The sequence below is a fragment of the Pezoporus occidentalis genome, unplaced genomic scaffold, assembly GCF_034315485.1.
Source record: "Pezoporus occidentalis ecotype Australia unplaced genomic scaffold, CSIRO_AGI_Poc_V1 ctg151, whole genome shotgun sequence".
Lineage (NCBI taxonomy): Eukaryota > Metazoa > Chordata > Aves > Psittaciformes > Psittacidae > Pezoporus > Pezoporus occidentalis.
This window is the reverse complement of record NW_026913328.1, coordinates 270,502-287,754: the sequence shown is the minus strand read 5'-3', so window position 1 is coordinate 287,754 and position 17,253 is coordinate 270,502. Positions and strand designations below refer to the sequence as shown.

Below are 17,253 nucleotides of genomic sequence, written 5' to 3'. Positions count from 1 at the left end.
GGGATATGAGGGTCCATGTCCTCACCTAAGCCCCCTGCAGCACACCCGTATCCTGAAGCCCCATATGCTGCGCAGGCTGATGATCTGCTTCCCCACTGTGATGACTCCCACAGAGTCAACCAAAAAGTCGGTAAGTGGCCCCAGTGTGTTGCAATCTTTCTTGGCCATAAATAATAGACGCAATCACAAGGAAGTTTCTTGTGTTAAGATTTAATAATTATTATTATAACAACAACATTTCAAAAACAATGAGTGCATTGTACACAAGATCTGGTATTCAGTGCTTTCGCTGGACCATTTGCTCTGCGAGTGTCAGTGTACTGAAGACCTGGGGAGTGAGTGGTAAGTGGATAAAAAACCCAGCTGGGACATCGCTGCAAGGAGGGCAGGAGAGAGAGAGGGCAGCAGGAGGCTCAGAATCGAACAAAAGTGGCATCGATCTGCCGGACAGTGGGGAGGGTCAGCATGATCTTGCGCCGGTACTGGGGGTCCTTCTGCAGGGGGTTTCGCTCCAGATAGACAGTTTCCAAGTTCTTTGCTCCCTTCAGCTCATCCAGGTCGCTCCAGCTCTCGACCAGATTATCATTCATCTGCAGAGCACACACAGGCACCCTCACACACACAGGCACTGCCAAAGTAAGCATGGTGAGCAGGAAACTACCCACAGCACTGCTGGGAAAGCCCTAGCAGGACACTGAGACAGTCTGTAGTGTCCCAGCCCATATGCTGTTCATGTAAGGGTTGGAAATCTTTGTTAAGTGTTTCTTCTACTGTAACATCTATCATTACTTTCACGACTTCCTAGGAAACATTAAAAAAGGTCCCAAACTGATGTGAGAAGTGACATTTTCCTCTCTCCCCCACAAAACCTGCTCCTGTACACCAGAGAAAGCACCGAGCTCTCCTGTTCAGGCTCTTCTCCTCTCAGCCTGGGAGCTGCCTCGGTGGTGGCACTACAAAGGAACTCCCATGCAAAGGAATGACTGCTTCACCTGCCTGGGCAAGAAAGCCAAGCGTGCAAGGTGGCCATGTGCTGTCCAACCTAGAGACTTCAGCCACCCGTTGCTTTTGAATACAGAGGCAGTCACTACACCACCACCACCTTTAAAAATATTGCCCTGGTACTCCTCAACAACTGTAGTTCCTTGCACTGGGCATCCATAGTAAAGTGGGAAATTTGTGCCCCATTTGAGAAACAGAGAATCATAGAATAGTTAGGGTTGGAAAGGACCTTAAGATAATCTAGTTCCACCCCCCTCTGCCATGGGCAGGGACACCTCGCACTAAACCATCTCACTCAAGGCTCTGTCCTGCCTGGCCTTGAACATAGCAAAGGATGGAGCATTCACAACTTCCCTGGGCAACCCATTCCAGTGCCTCAACACCCTCACAGGAAAGAATTTCCTCCTTATATCCAATCTAAACTTCCCCTGTTTAAGTTTAAACCCGTTACCCCTTGTCCTATCACTACAGTCCCTAATGAAGAGTCCCTCCCCAGCATCCCTATAGGCCCCCTTCAGATACTGGAAGGCTGCTATGAGGTCTCCACGCAGCCTTCTCTTCTCCAGGCTGAACAGCCCCAACTTCCTCAGCCTGTCTTCATACGGGAGGTGCTCCAGTCCCCTGATCATCCTCGTGGCCCACCTCTGGACTTGTTCCAACAGTTCCATGTCCTTTTTATGTCGAGGACACCAGAACTGCACACAATACTCCAGGTGAGGTCTCAGGAGAGCGGAGTAGAGGGGCAGGATCACCTCCTTCAACGTGCTGGTCATGTTCCTTTTGATGCAGTCCAGGATACGGTTGGCTTTCTGGGCTGCGAGTGCACACTGCAGCTGGCTCATGTTCATTTTCTCATCAACCAACACCCCCAAGCCCTTCTCTGCAGGGATGCTCTGAATCTCTTCTCTGCTTTTCTCTTCACTACATGGCAAATAAGCAGCTCTATTTTCTCCAGCTGCATCCCACTAGCTAGTTCAGTGAAAGAAAACTGCTTCTTCATGGGAACTGCCAGTGTTCCAGCTGAGGAAGGTTTTGTAGTTAACACCCTGGTCTAAGATCCTGAAGAAAACCTGCTAGATCTTTCCTTTTGCTACAGCTCATCACAGCATTACCTGAGCCAGGTCACTGGACCTTCAAGATGTCGTAGTCCCTCCACTGGGGATGTGGTGCTGGGAAACTGTCAGAAGATTCCCAGAATCTCTAGGATTTGAAATTCTGCTTCCTTAAGTTGTTACAGGACTTTATGTTTCAGAAGGGGGTGTCTCTGCATATTTCCTGACCTGACCCAAGCCCCCCCCAATGACAAGGGGCTTACCTACTTAGGGTGCCAGAAAGAAACAGAAGCAACCCTAAACAGTTATCCACCTCACAGGAATGGATGCAAGAAGATAGTTTTGTTTTCTTCATAATGACATGAACATATGAACTCTGCTCTAAACAGGTACTGTGCTCTACTGCATTGGTGAGACAATATCAGCTTGCCCCCATTACACTGTCATGTTCACTTAAGGAATGATGAGATCTGCAAAAATAGGACACAGTAGGGCTGTTTCATAACCCTCACACATGTGAAGGCAGGGGCTATCTCCTAGGTACAGGCAGGCTCCTTAACACTAAGCAAAGCCCTGCAAAGAAGTTTTTAAGATGAACCCTTTTCCCTGAGGAAAGCATCACTTACTCTGTCCATGCAGACTGTCAAGCTGACCACCAGAACAGGAAGAATTTACTCCAAGACACACAAGTACACACCACCCTCCCACTGCTCCCTACCAGAAGGGTTTTTTTCACCATTGTAGACATTTCAGGAACAACTCCAGGCTGTGCTTACCCAGAATTCCTGCAGCTCTGTTAGGTGACTGACATTTTCAATCTTCTTGATTCTGTTGGCTGCAATGTCCAGCATTGTGAGTTTGTTCTAGACAAGCAAACACAAAAACATCAGACTGAGTTTCCTTTCATCTTCTCCGCCTCAGTTTTTCCAGGCCCAGAGCTGGAAACTGTCAGAAGTAGACACTTTATTGCCAGCCTCTTGCACACAGCACAAGAACTCTCACTGCCTAAACATAGCAAGGAACACTGTTTTAATTCAGCTGGGTCACTGACCTCCCAGTCCCTCTGGAAAAAATGAAAGCAATCACTGGCCAGATGGCAACTGCCAGCTGAGGACTCCTAAAAAGTGAACTTTCCTTGCAGTACATTAAGAAGAGAAACACATTAAAGATCAGCTCTTAAGTGTCTTCTTGAGCAGCAGAGTTGAAAAACTTTTGGCAGGAGGAAAATCAAGTTTTAGAAGTTTTATGTTTTCCTGCCTTGCCAGCCAACTAAGTTCCAGACTGTCTCTGCTCTCTCACAATGCCACCTACTGTTAGGCAAGAATGAAAACACTACAGGCTTCAGTGAAATCAATCCTATCCAGACATCTAGAAATATATGTTTACATGAAGCCACAAGCCACGGCTTGTCGCTCTTAGTCCCAGCTCCAGTTGCTGTCACACTGAGACCTTCTCCTTGGGTATCTACAACCTGCTGTCTGAAAGGCTGCAGCAGAGACAGCCAGCTGTGGCCATCAGTCTCTCCACTGCTGAAGATCAGCCAGGCTACTGCATTAATCACATCTTGTGTTTCCCCACCCCAGGTCATGAAAATACATCTACTCCAGAAACTCTGGAGAAGCTTCACCCATGCAAGATATTTTAACATACATAACAAATACTTAGATCTTTGTGGTCTTCTGAAGAGACTGAGGACCCCAAATACAAATGGGGAAGCTGAGGAACAAAAGCTTCCAGACAAACACAGCCACTAACAGGAGCAGCTTGGGGTAACAGCCCTGTCACACACTTAGCAAGAGCATGCTCACATTGTTCTCTAGTCCCTCGATAACTTCAATGCCGTTGTGGCTGAGGTACAGCTCACGCAGATTCACCAAGCTCTGCAGCCCCTCGATCTTGGTCAGACGGTTATTCTGAAAGTGGAACAGCAGTTTAAGTCAACTCTAAACAAACCAAACCCCAGGGGAGTTACTGAAGAAAAAGCATGTATTTCATATATTCATCCATCTGAAGTATAGATGGGCAGGGAAAATAGCCTGCTTGGGTCCACACTGATCTTCCTGAGCTTAGCTTGTTCCATCAAGCCAAGGCATTTACGTTTGGAAGAATCAGACTCTGAACTTCCCATCAAAAGTTGTAGCCTGAAAGTTTTACATTTAGTGTCTTTGGACAGGCCTAGGCCTTAATAGCATTAATTTTTTAAGTCTTTTCAGTGGAAAGGTCAGAACAGGAGTTACAACACTTCAATCCCAATACACTCCACAGAAGATAATTCTTTACATCTTATAGAATAACGATGCGTACAGGTACTACAACATGTAGTGAGCATGCCTGTCCCACCAACAGCTGTAAGAAGTACCAGAATACACTACCACTGTCATATGGACGAGAAGGTGACTCAATGAAACAAATTTGTTGAGTGTCTTTTATTGCACCTTTTAAAAAGAAAGAAACTTTCCATCAGCTTGTTAAGGACAGATTTCATTTAGCACAGGCTTGTTCACGTTTATTCCCTCTTCAGGAAAGGTTAGTGACACTGAGCCCTTATAACAACTTCCTGGGCGTAACTCATTTGATGTTACTGTAATGTATTGGGGAACTGTATTTCAGGAAGGAAATGAGGGATAACATAAATTTCCTGTCTTTCTTGCATAAAAATCAAGTATTTGTTTTATCATTTTATCAGTACCTGTCAATCTCATTTAGTATGTAAGAATGAGAAAAGTCAGCACAAAAAATATCACACTTTGTTCCAGTACAGGAGTTTGACTCAAACACTGAAGACCTACTGATTCAGAAGAGCTTATCATAAATTACAAGACTGTTCATATAACCAAGGCTGTTCAAACACAACAGTACAAAGTAGAACTAATACCTGTATACTGAGCACAGTTAAGTTTGTCAGCGCATCCAAGTTCTGGAGCTTGGTGATTTTATTCTTTCCAAGGAACAGACTGTCAAGATTAGCCAAGGCATCGATGTTTTCAATTACCTGCAAAATGACCAAAGGACACAGTGTTATTGCTGCGATGCAGAACTCCAACCTGTAGATGTGGTTGGCATTTTCTAGCCTTAATCCACAGAGCTCCACTCCTGAGAAACACAAACTTGTCAATTCCACAATACAAAGCATGCACAAGGTAGGGCCTCCCTTGTGACCCAAGAGTATGTGCAGGACTATGCAGCGACAGTGAACCTCAGCCCATGTGACAGCTGGCTTGTGGCACTGCTATTCAACACAGCAAGGGCTGTGTCACTGCCCCAGCTGTTGCCTCTGCTGCCCAGGCAGCAAGAGCAGAGAATGGAAAGGCTCAGGGAGCCCTGAAAATGACATTGCCTGTACCACAAGGTGCGCTCTGGGCAGGAGACGCTCATTTGTGAAGCAAGAAAAATCTCTCACTAGTGAATGAAAAGAGAATCTGGGAGGAGAAAACACAATTTGCAAACGCCCATCAGTGACCACACAACACACAGACAAGCTCTTCAGCTTATCTGCACAACAGCTGTCATGACCAGGGTTAACTGTCTCAGGCGTGTATGTGTTCATATATTTAATTACTGACTATATATTCTTCTACTGGCGAACATACACAGACCAATTAAAGTGATGTATGTGTTTTAAATACACATGCTACTGGCAGAACATATATGCTACACCAGTTTAAGTCCTGAGCTCAGCCTTCAGTGGGAGAAAGTAAGGATCTCTGTGAGGCATCAATAATTCTTTATTTACAAAGGAAGGAGCACCAGAAAGCATGAAGAGAAGAAAGGGCAAGAAAAGGGGAAAGGGGTGGGCTTAAAAAAAGGCTCCTTGAAACTGAAGAAAACAGAGGATTTGGATGCTTAGTACCTTGTGACATCTCAGCTTTTCCACATCCTTTTTGTCTGGCAGTTTCAGAGACTAGTAGTGATGGTAAGACAGGCTACCGAGTTCTACCGCACCTTAGGTTACTGTGTGTTTGTGTGTGTGTGTATTTACCTGCACATGTATAAAGGAAGAGGAAGATGGACACAAACACACACACTATGAATCAAAGATACCCTCTGGAAAGGAAAGCAGCTTTTCAACCTCTACCCTTCAACTGCCACCAGATTCAACATGTTTATCAGCTCAGATTTGGATTCACCCTCCTTCTAGCCTGCGGACTTACCCCTGTTTTGACTTTGCAAGAAAATGATAGATTTGCTGCTCATTGGTAGCTCCCCCAGCCACGAGGAGGAAATACTTGTGACTCTTGAGGATACTGAGAAGATATAGCCAGGGGAAAAAAAACAGTCCTTAAAACTATAAAAAAGCCACAGGTAAGTGAGAGTATGAAACAGATGGACATGAGGGGAAAAAGATCTAAGGAGCAAATAAATAAGTGCTTGACTTATAGTTGCCTCAGGCCAAGTCTGGAAAAAAGCATGGAATGTGTCAGCTCAAGCGTGAAGTTCTGCCTCCCCACCATTCATACAAAAGGAACAGAACTGCAAGTGCTTAGTAACTCATGACTGACTCACTCCAAAAGGTTAGAGTGTGCAGCAAAATGACTAAGACAGTACTACTGCGGAAGCTTTAATGCACAGGGTATGAGTATATGAGGCACCTCAGAGCCAAGAATGCTGCCTGAACAGAGTCCATAGGCTTTTACCCTAAAGAGTAAGGATATGCCCACCTGTAAAGCACAAAGCAAGGCCACCCTCCCAATAGGAAGCTATAAAAAGAGTTCGAGGCACCCCAATTAACAGGAGATGTATTTTTTCATGCCTGGCCTAGACACAGGTTACCCACTCCAATAAAGCCATTAGTAGCATAGAGCATAGCTGTCTGAAGAATAGAATTAGAAGATAAACAGAAGAACACTGCTAAAAATGAAGTAATTTAAGAAGCTCACCAATTCCACAATACAAGCATATGTATGTTACCCAAATAGTGATAACTCTGGGGCTCTGAGCTGTTTTGTTAATATGCTCAGGCTCAGTGCTGAGAAAACACACATAAAATAAATGTAATCTAATTGTTTAAAAGATATTCTTTGGCTTGACAATATTAGTGGCAACGTACCACCTAAGTATCTATTCAGAAATCTAGATGATTTGTTTCTTTTTGCAGAAGGTAGTGATGCTTAGATATGGAAGACAGCACACTCTTGCTTAACCCAGCTTTTGATGTGTAAGGATCAATGTGCTTAGCCTATAGCTGAATAAAGGAAAGTGCCTCTCTCTAAATCATGTTTCCCCTACCTATGTAAATTCCAAGGTTCCTGATCACTCACTTGATCTAGCTGATGCTCTCACACTCTAGATTTATTCCCCTAAGTAATTTCATTTACAAAATAGAATTTGTTTTTGATGGAAAATAATTCAGTCCAATTTACCTTTAGGAGCAAAATAAAATTTTTCCATAAAAGCAGCATACATTTCTGCCTTAAAAGGCTGTTATAATAGCTGAAATTTCCTTTTCCAGAAAGAGAAGTGTGCTTGCACAAGGCTTGAAATAGAGAGGACAAACAGTTCTTTCCCTAATTTGCGCTTTCAGCCTAACAAGTAATTTTTCAGATACTGTAAATGAGGAGCACCAGCTTATACAATTTTCAGACTGAAATGCACTCATCTGTTAGAAGTATTATCTAAAGTGTACAGAATTGAAAAAGCCTCTAAAAATCAATAGTTTACTTTGCACGTGGCTAGTCTTTTGTGTCTTCTCTTTCACCAGTTGTTTTACAAACGGGGCAAAACGCAGGGAAGCACACCTTAAGGAAGGACAGACTACTCAGAACTGCTTCTGCTTAAGTGGAATAGATTTTAAATCACCTACATTGAAAAAGTCACAAACTTTACGATACAGAAGTACTCTGTAGCAGGAGGAAAACATCACCTGCAAAAGGCAACACACATGGGTTGCATGAGTTTGCTAAAGAAAGAAATTAATAAACAGTATTTTAGTAGCCAGGCACTCCATGCGCACATGATTAAAGCACACAGCATGCACAGCAATAAGCAATTACACATAAAATGACTGGAACAATAACAAGAACAAAACTTCAAGTGCAAGTCAATTAAGTGCACTTTCAGAAAAGGTTAACCCCAAGCCAAAGAGCTCAGAACTCTCCAGCTTACATCTCGCAGAGCAAGCCTACCCGAATTCGATTGGATCCCAACTCTAACATCTGCAGCATGTGCAAGTTGCTCAAATTCTCAATTTTGCTGATTTTGTTGTTGACAAGGAAGAGTTTTTTAAGTTGGCTAAATTGATCAAGTCCTTCAATGTGTCGCAGAACGTTAAAGGAGATGTCCAGGATCCTGAGGTAAAACAAAACAAAGGTCACTTCGGTCCATCAGGCGCAGATGACTCTGAAAGACACTTGTGAATTGGTGGAGAACCTCACTGTCTGCAGAGATCAGATTTTCCTAGGTCTTGAAACTACAGTCGTGTTACTTATTCTTATTGGAGATAGCAACAAATATAACTTTCAAGATACTTCTATAGTGTGTCAGGGAAAAAAGATAATCTGTCTCATGCAGAAAACAGCCCTTGTTTTGCCCAGCCATGAAGTACCACTGTGGGAGGAAGCCAATCTTCGCTACTGAACACCCCCTGGGAAAGATACATGCCTACATGATCTGCCTTTTACAGGACAATATCAAGGCCTCCCCTAAGCATGAAACTGTGAAGAGCACTACTCCTTCCCTAACACCCATCATAAGAAGTCCTAATCTCACCTGAAATCTCCTGTCAGGAATAAAAACCTGTCACACCAAGCTCTCGCTGCCAAGAGCAAGGGGTGCCTGAGTGCTTCCACACCTGCACAGAAGCTGCAATCACCTATCACTCAAACTGCCTTATGCAGCACATGTTTCATTTCCAGCTGACTGTCCCAGGTGAGCCTCAGGTTAATGAAACTAGTTGACTGCACAGGTTAAATGTTAACAGATAACAGACATTACCCTTTACAGCACCCAAATGAATCATGAGAAAGGCCTGGGTGATAAATACTGGAATAAGTGCAGCATGAGTAACTCAGTGCTCAGCAAACCACCCTCAAACTAATCCTGGTGATTCCCCTGGACTCACTCAAGTTCCACAAGAGACTCCAAGTTCTCAATCTTCCGAATTTGATTGTCATAGAGATCCAGTTCTCGCAAGGTCTGCAATTGCTCCAGGTTCTCAATGCGCTTAATCAAATTCTGACGGAGACACAGAGTCTAATAGTTGGGGAAGAGTTTGAAAACAAACAGGAAAATGGATATGAATGGCATTCAGACAATAAAGTGGTTTGTTTTTTTTTCCCCATTAAGTTCTGTTGGGTTTCGGTTTGGGGCTTTTTTGTTGTTGTTGTGTTTTGTTTGGGGCTTTTCCATGTGGGTGGTGTTTTTTAGTTAGTGGTTGTTGGTTTTTTTAAATAGAATCTTTTCTTCTTTCATTCCAACTCTACAGAAGGAAATCTTTTTACCACACAGATGGTCAGACACTATAACAAGACCTCAGAGAGACTGTGTAATCTCCTTCCTTGGAAATACTCAAGAGCTTGGCTGGAGAAGACCCTGAGCAACATGCTCTAACTGAACTTGCTTTGAGCAGGGCTTTACTAGAGCCTTCCAGAGGTCCTTTCTAATCTATGTTATACTATGTTAAAGTTCCTGTGCATGTACAGCATGTATTCCTTAGGATGAACCCTGCTGTGTACAAAACCAACTTGTAAAACCCCAGGATTTTTATTACTTGACAAATGGATAAACACTATCTCCTTCAGTAAAACCTGAAGTGAACTCATCAGGATCTCAACCTATATCTGCCCTCTTATAGGTCATTCTCAAATTCCAAGAGGCATTCTCTTAATTCCTTAAGACTGATACCTTCACTTTCTTGAGCACCTCAAATCCTTCAATCTTCCCAATTCGGAAATGATTCAAGTCAACATCCTGAAAGAAAAACGGAAGGATTCAGCAGTTGTTTCAAAACACTTTTCAAAGACCAACCTGGTACTTTGTTCTAAGGAAAATGATAGACTTACAAAATGTGTAACACATTAAAACTTCCCTTCAAAAAGCTAGTGAAAACTGGGTTTGGCACATGATTTTACCAACCCCAGGGGAAGCAGGTGGCCTAAGCCTGTCAACTGAAAACACAGTATCTGTGAAAAGGCAACAGCCCTTTCCTGAGTCTGAGCACTGCTTTGCCAAAATCAGAAATCTTTTGCAGTAATTTCTGATTTTACTGAGACAGACAAATTCTGCTGTCTAGCATGAGTGAAGTGTTGCATAACATTCTCTTACCCCCTTTGCTAGCGCTGAACTGGAACACACCTCACTATTTCCAGTTCCAGGCCTCAGACTAACAGGAACCACTGATAGTTCAAGTAACCTGGTCATTTTGTGAATGTTAACTCTGCACTGGCAATCAGTCGATGCACTTCACATCTATGCTGTCCCGTCCCAGAAGTTCCAGTTTTGCAGGTCAGTTAATTAAAGAGAAATAGAGCAATTCACCCCACCCACACTCAAAACCTCTGCAGCTAACTGGCTCATGAGGCTGTCAATGCCAAGACACAAAGCTGGTTAAATATCCGTGCCAATTACAAATCATGGGTCTGACAGCAGCTATCAGCTCACTGGTAGCCAGCGCCTCCAGAAGAATTAGATCTTTTAACTGGGTTTCAATACTTGCCTTTGCCTAGACCTTTTCTTCCTGCTGTATAAAGCCCATAAGGACAAAAATCTGCCTTTACCTCAGCTTCTGGGTCCAGGCTAATTGTTTCCATGTCCACTGGAGTCTCTGCTTCTTCTGCAGGAGAAGCAAATACATTATGAAGTTCTACCTGACAGCTAAAGGCAAGATAACAATGGCTAACATCTAGAGAGGCAAAGGGAACAAATGCTCCTCAGAAGATGCACAGTTCAGATACTCCGTTGCATTAAAAATATTCGTCACCTATTTGGCTTTCATGGTGACAACTAAACACCAAGCTCTCTTAACAGAAGTTTTGGTTAGATGCAAAAGACATGCCTGTGTAGTTGCTGGATAATGCTGCCTGAAGGCTGGGCAGGATTCCTTTTCTTTACACTTATGGCCATCATCCCTCTGATAGACACCTCTCAGCGTGTCTGTGCTCCTCTGATAACCTAAAACATGGCCAAGGACTCTTAACTATCTAGTGACAGTGCCAGGAAGGAACAAGCATTTCAGCAACCCCACCCTTATCTTTTCTTTCCTGATTACTGTCAGCTTTTGTCAATGTTGTGCACACACCTGCATGGATTTTTTTCAGTGGTGTTCCCACGGATCAATACTGGGTCAGTCTTATTCAAGTTGTTTATCAACAACCTGGATTAAGGGCTAGAGTGTACCCTTGCAAGTCTGCTGATGATACAAAAGCCTGGGTGAGTGGCTGATAGGTACACCTCAAGGCTGCGCTGCCATCTAGCAGGACCCTGATAGGCTGGAGAATTGGGCAGAGAAAAACCTAATGGGGTTCAACAAGGGCAAGAGTAGGGTCCTGCACCTGGGGAGGAAGAACCCCAAGTACCAGTACAGGCTGGGGGCTGACCTACTAGAGAGTGGTTCAGCTGAGAGGGATCAGGGAGTATTGGTAGGTGGTAAGTTGACTATGAGCCAGCAGTGTGCTCTTGCGGCCAGGAGGCACTAGAGTGTCCTGGCGTGCATTGGGAGGAGAGTGGCCAGCAGGTCAAGGGAGGTGATCCTCCCCTTCTACTCAACCCTGGTGAAGCCACATATGGAGTACTGCATCCAGTTCTGGGCTCCTCAGTACAAGAAAAACAAGAAGATACTAGAGAGAGTCCAGTGGAGGGTCACAAAGATGATCAGGGGTCTGGAGCATCTTTCTTATGAGGAGAGACTGTGGGAGCTGGGCTTGTTCAGTCTAGAGAAGATGAGACTGAGAGGGGATCTCATGCATACAACTATCTCAACAGAAGGTGCCAGGAGGATGGTGCCAGACTCTTTTCAGTGGTGCCCAGCAAGAGGTTGAGGAGCAATGACCATAAACTAGAACGCAAGACGTTTTACCTCAACTTGAGGAAGAACTTTATGTTGAGGGTGGCAGAACACTGGAACAGGCTGCCCAGGTACTTTGTGCAGTCTGCCGCTCTAGGGACATTAAAAACCCTCCTGGATGTGTTTCTGTGTAACCTGCTCTAGGTGGGCCTGCCTTGGCAGACTAGATGATCTCCAGAGGTCCCTTCCAGCCCTAACAATTCTGTGATTCTGTGGATGTCCCTTCTTCTGTTTGACTGAACTCACTAATATGCTAGAAAAACATGATCACGCTGCATTTTTTTTCTTGGAAAATGTGTTTATAGCTCTGGAAGACAACCCAACATTTGCCATGCATGCACAGCACAAGAAGGAGTGAAGTTTACTGGATAAATTCATGCTGAATAATTCACGCCTGATTCCCATTTGTTGAAGGCAGAGTGCTAGTTGCATCAACTTCCAAAGAAAGTCTAATTTGACTTTGCAAAACAGACATACAATATGCAACCTCTTTCCCCTTCTGTGTTTAGTTTCTGTACCAAAAAACTAAAAAGCTTTAATTAATCACATCCCAAAGGCTTTGCATTAACTCCTGCACTACCACATGCAAGCTAATTCCATTAAGCCAGAAGTAATCACTGTTCTTATAGTTCAGCATGGTTACAGCATTCTTGTAAATGCCAAATGTCCCTTATACTTCACAAGTATTTACCTACTGATGCTTGGCACCATTAAGTAGTACTGTAAGGATGAACAGTACAAGCATTATAGTTTTTAATACTGCTATCAAATGCCAAGGTTTTGATAGCTCCATGCACCATCATTTACCTTGCTGCATCTGGGCTACTCATCAGGCATTTCAACAGGGAAGAGCACTAACTGAACTGACTCACAAAGTTACAACTGAAAAGCAATCCTCTGTCCTTCATTTTAATATTCTTTATAGCATAAATTAGTAGGAAGCATAAATGGTATTTTGGGGATGCAAAATGAGCCGGTAGGTTTGGTGACATTTAACTGTGGTATAGAAATGCCACCAAAACTGACATGCATGCATACATACACACACCTGTCAGCATTTTAGCAGTGGACAATATTTGGATTTTCTTATGTTTCTTCCAGATGAGGAGCTGTGCACTTCAGCAGGGCAGTGGGACACCCTATCCTGCTGCTACCAAGGCTGCATCTATTTGACCTATTTCTAGGGTGCAAAGGCCACCAGCACAAAGTGCTGCAAGCCAAACAAGTACCTAGCTGAACATACAGCCAACAGGAACATGGTCCAAATCTGGAACAACAATTATTTCAGATATCACATAAAACCCAAAACTGTTCTCCTTGTATTAAGCTGTACTAGTAGTTAGTGCTTATGGTGAACAAATTTATCCTTTTGAGACTTTAAAGTTACCAAACCAAAGCCAGTCATGCACTCTGTAAATAAAAAAAATAAATTCTTCCAAAAAAAAATAACTCTGGTAAAAAAAACTTTGGCCTTGTTTGGGTGGCAGAAAAATGACGAGTTTCATCACAGCAGCCACTACAGACCACTTCATACATATGAAGCCTTCGCAATATGCTAAATGCTTTGTTCTGGGATCTGTGAAAGGATAGCTCCTCATATTTTTTGCCATATGGCTTTAAGCAACCAGTGTTGGTAGAGCCAGCCTGAGGAAAAAAAGGCACTCGGGTCCAAAGGTGCAAAACCACATCACACAGGATATGTGTATCAAATTCACTGAAATAAAACCATGTTAAAACTGGAGGCACTCATGTAACAAGGCTAACTCTTAAAGTTTATGTACTGTGTATAAAACACTCTCCCACATAGCAGTCTAAGTGATGGGTGTATAGTGATAACACAGATAAATCAGTATGAGCATGGAAACGTTACATTTTCTCTCAAAGAAGAGAAAAATGGTTCTACCCAATTTACAGTCCTATCAATTGTCAACCAACGTTTTATTTATGAACCAAGCGGACACAGAACACTCTAAACTGACCCTTTTTTATCATCACTTTACCAAGCAGAACTGCAATTTCACTTGCATGCAGTTAGTATACAAACAGTGCTTCAGTTCACACTTTTTAATGCAGCAGGTTTCTCAAGGGGGAATAAAACGTTGCTGTGGCACTGAAGTTACTTCAGTGAATTCCTGTGTAACCCACGCCTGCAGGCTGCACAAGCTTTGGAGATGTAGGAAAAAAAGACAGCATTCAGGAAACCCAGATTCCGCAGTATGGAGCGGTAGTTACTGAGTTACATAAGTTCACAGTACCACAAGCATTTAGAGCAACTAAAAGCCTAACTACACTTAACTGCATATGCATGAAACATATTATAAATAGCCAAGTTATAAGCTTTCTGAGCAGAGGCACTATTCCTCAGAGAATCAGATAAATGATGAAGTTGAAATTTCAGCTGCTGTAGCTCTTTCTATTTCTGACCTTCTGTGAAGAATGTAGAAAACTCTTCAGTTTCCATTCAAACAAGAAACTCAAAAGCTGGCACGGAAGCTAACGCAAATGTTCCAAAATTATCCCTCTGCTTGGTTTCTGCCCTAGAAGTTTTCAGAATCCTAACACGTTGGAAGAAGTAGTAACGATACGGTGTTTATATTAAATAATGTCAGTGTAATTCAGCACCAAATCTGAATGCATTTTTCTTGCTTTCACTGGAATAACAGTGCATCACTTGAAGTATATTCTCCAGCATTGCAATTTCTGGAGGAGCAGCATAAAAATATATAACCTCAAACTCTCAGCTAAATTTTGTCAGCTGAACAAATACTCAGGGTTGTGCATGCAAAGGAAAACTGCGACTGATCTGCATGGCTGTGTTAATCATATAGTACCTGGGACATACAATTTGTGAGGTGAGCTCTGAATACTTCTACAGTCATCACCACAGCATGCTGTAATTAATATATAGGGTTGGGTGTGGGGTTTTTTTTTTTGCAATTAACAATGAGTTAGACCTACACAGAACTCATTTAGATTCGTTAAGATTCTAATGGGCAAAGTGAAGATTAGGCAAGAAATGCAGCAGGTGCATAGTCAAAAAGAGACTGAAATTTGCTCCATTATTTCACTTCCATTTCCATACCAATAGTAATCACATGAACATCTCTATAAAAAGGATGCTGTTATATCTCAGATTGTTAGCTAGCACCAGAAGCCCAGGTCATATTGCCATACATCTTCAGAAATGGATCTGCTCTGACAGAGTCTATACAAGCTACTGTAAAGCAAACCTTTCCATCAAACATGCACAGGCTTAAAAGTCTGTCAGCATTTCTACCCAATGCCCTAATCCGAGCAATAAAAACAGCAGCAAAAGTCAAGAGGATTCAAAAAAAATGCAATTTTGATGCGTCTTAGACTTTTTAAATCTAGGAAATAAAAACTGACAGCTTCCCTCAATCTATATAGAAACAGGAGTCTCTGCCTTCCAAAGCAATCTGGCAACTTTTTAGGAAAAAAAACTACATACACTAAAGCAGAATTATGAAAAGCTGCTTATGTTAATTTCTAATAAACATTTACAGCATCTTTACACAGAAAGTTACTATGTTTCCACAAAAGCATGAGTAAAGGTGTTTTGCATTTTGATATTGAAGATCTCAAAAAGAAACACAGACGGATAAATAAATAAGAAAACACCAGAGGTCTAATATCAGTGGCTCCATACAAAGAAGGCAGCTTTATTTTAGCAATAACACTACCATTTATTTATTTTTAAAGAAGATTGTCTAAGGCAGGTTCATGTTGTTAACTCACATCAATACAACCATCACATAGCCACAAGAAACACAGAACACTGACACACACACATGCAACTGGACACACTGGTAAGACAACACTTCCTAAGGTGACCGTTTACATTGTCAAGGTACCTGTGGAGTTCTCTCCATTCTGCTCATCTCTCAGGCTCTGCTGACTGAGGTCTGTCACTAAGCGAACTGCTTGCTTCTTCCCTTCCTCGTCTCCTGACTCCTCTGACTCAATCCGCTTATCAACTGTGTGAGATACATAATAGCAAAATTAGGCTATTTTCATCAGTGGGGTAGGGGGAAGAAGTAGCAAGCAGATACAATAATCAAGATTCACATACACCACTATGCAGTTAGTAGAAGTCCTAAGTTAACTAAATGAAAGGTTTAGTCTTAAATAAAAGGCCTCTTACCCCTTGTTTCTACTTTGATTTTGGATGCACTTTTTCCTCCCATCACATCTTCCTAAAACCAACAATCTGGGAAGAAGACTGGAGGAAAAAGGAAATTTCTTAGATCAATGAAGTGCAATTCCAAAGACTACTGAGATGGAATTAGAACTATTACATTTTAAAAGCTTTTAGGAAAAAAAAAAAAAATCAGTATCATGTACAATAGTACCAATGACACAAAGAAGTGAAGACAAAAGAATTAAAAAAGATATAAAACCCTGCAGATAAAAGCAACCATCTCCCCTGCACAACCTACAAGCTCCCTTCACCATTTACCCAGCCACAGCTCTAGTGGCTACCCTGGTCCTGAGGACCTGAAGTCCCCTGTTGATCTTCATCCCCCCCGTTTATTCTCGTTTCATGGGCGAATGAGGAAAAGCAACACCTGGGGATTTCTTCCTGATCATTTTTTACATCAGAGTCCTCTCCACAAACCCACGTCTTCCACCTCTCGCGCGCGGAGCCGCCGGGGCGAGGAAAGGCACCACTCCATGACCCAGGTAACACATACACATACATACATACACACATACACACACACACACAGAGTGGCTCACGGCTCGGGCAGCCGCCCCGGGTCGGCGGCCAACCAGAGCCCCGTCCCCCCGGGGAAGCCGCTCTCGGGGTGTAAACCCAAGGGCTGCCTGGGAGCGGAGTGCCCCATCCCGCGCAGCTGGCAGCCACCCCGCCGAGCGGCGGTGCCCAAGCAGCGAGCCCTCCCAACCCCCTCAGCTACCGTGACCGTGTTAGCCCCAGAGGACTCTCCTCACCCTCCATCATCTCCTGCGGTACCTCTCCGCTCCCCGCCGCCATATTGCTTCTCCTCCCACCGCCCCCTTCCGGAAACCGCCTCAAGCGGCGTCACAGCCAATCAGAGCCCGCCGCTGGTGGCTCGCCGCAGCCAATCATCTGCAGTTAGCGCGGCCTGGGGGCGGGGCAGTGCAGAGGTTGCGTGCCCTCGCGGCCGTTTGGAAGTTATGTATGCCCATGGGTAGGGCGGG

At 43.5% G+C, this 17,253-nt stretch overlaps 1 protein-coding gene across 2 annotated transcripts; it reads right to left on the bottom strand.

Annotated features, from left to right (window-relative positions):
- Window positions 1–196: 196 nt before the first annotated feature.
- Window positions 197–17,178, bottom strand: PPP1R7 (protein phosphatase 1 regulatory subunit 7). 2 transcript variants are annotated; one of them, XM_062611137.1, is made up of 11 exons: window positions 17,023–17,141; window positions 16,214–16,291; window positions 15,924–16,046; window positions 10,766–10,821; window positions 9,894–9,959; window positions 9,112–9,242; window positions 8,177–8,339; window positions 4,930–5,046; window positions 3,863–3,967; window positions 2,831–2,917; window positions 197–590 (listed from the first exon to the last, which is right to left on the bottom strand). In XM_062611137.1, the coding sequence occupies exons 2-11, from the start codon at window positions 16,254–16,256 to the stop codon at window positions 414–416; spliced, it is 1,068 nt and encodes a 355-aa protein (XP_062467121.1). In that variant the 5' UTR covers window positions 16,257–16,291; window positions 17,023–17,141; the 3' UTR covers window positions 197–413. The 2 variants fall into 2 exon arrangements, with proteins under 2 accessions (XP_062467121.1, XP_062467122.1); XM_062611138.1 differs by lacking the exon at window positions 16,214–16,291 and having other exon boundaries at window positions 17,023–17,178.
- Window positions 17,179–17,253: the final 75 nt, after the last annotated feature.

Excerpts from the sequence above, each read along its gene's own strand:
- PPP1R7 (XM_062611138.1), bottom strand. The coding sequence starts at position 17,065 with ATGGCGGCGGGGAGCGGAGAGGTACCGCAGGAGATGATGGAGG. Across the intron at positions 8,340-9,111 it reads GAGTCTCTTGTGGAACTTGA|GATCCTGGACATCTCCTTTA; the intron begins GTGAGTCCAGGG and ends GTTTTACCTCAG. Across the intron at positions 3,968-4,929 it reads TAACTGTGCTCAGTATACAG|AATAACCGTCTGACCAAGAT; the intron begins GTATTAGTTCTA and ends TTCCACTTTCAG.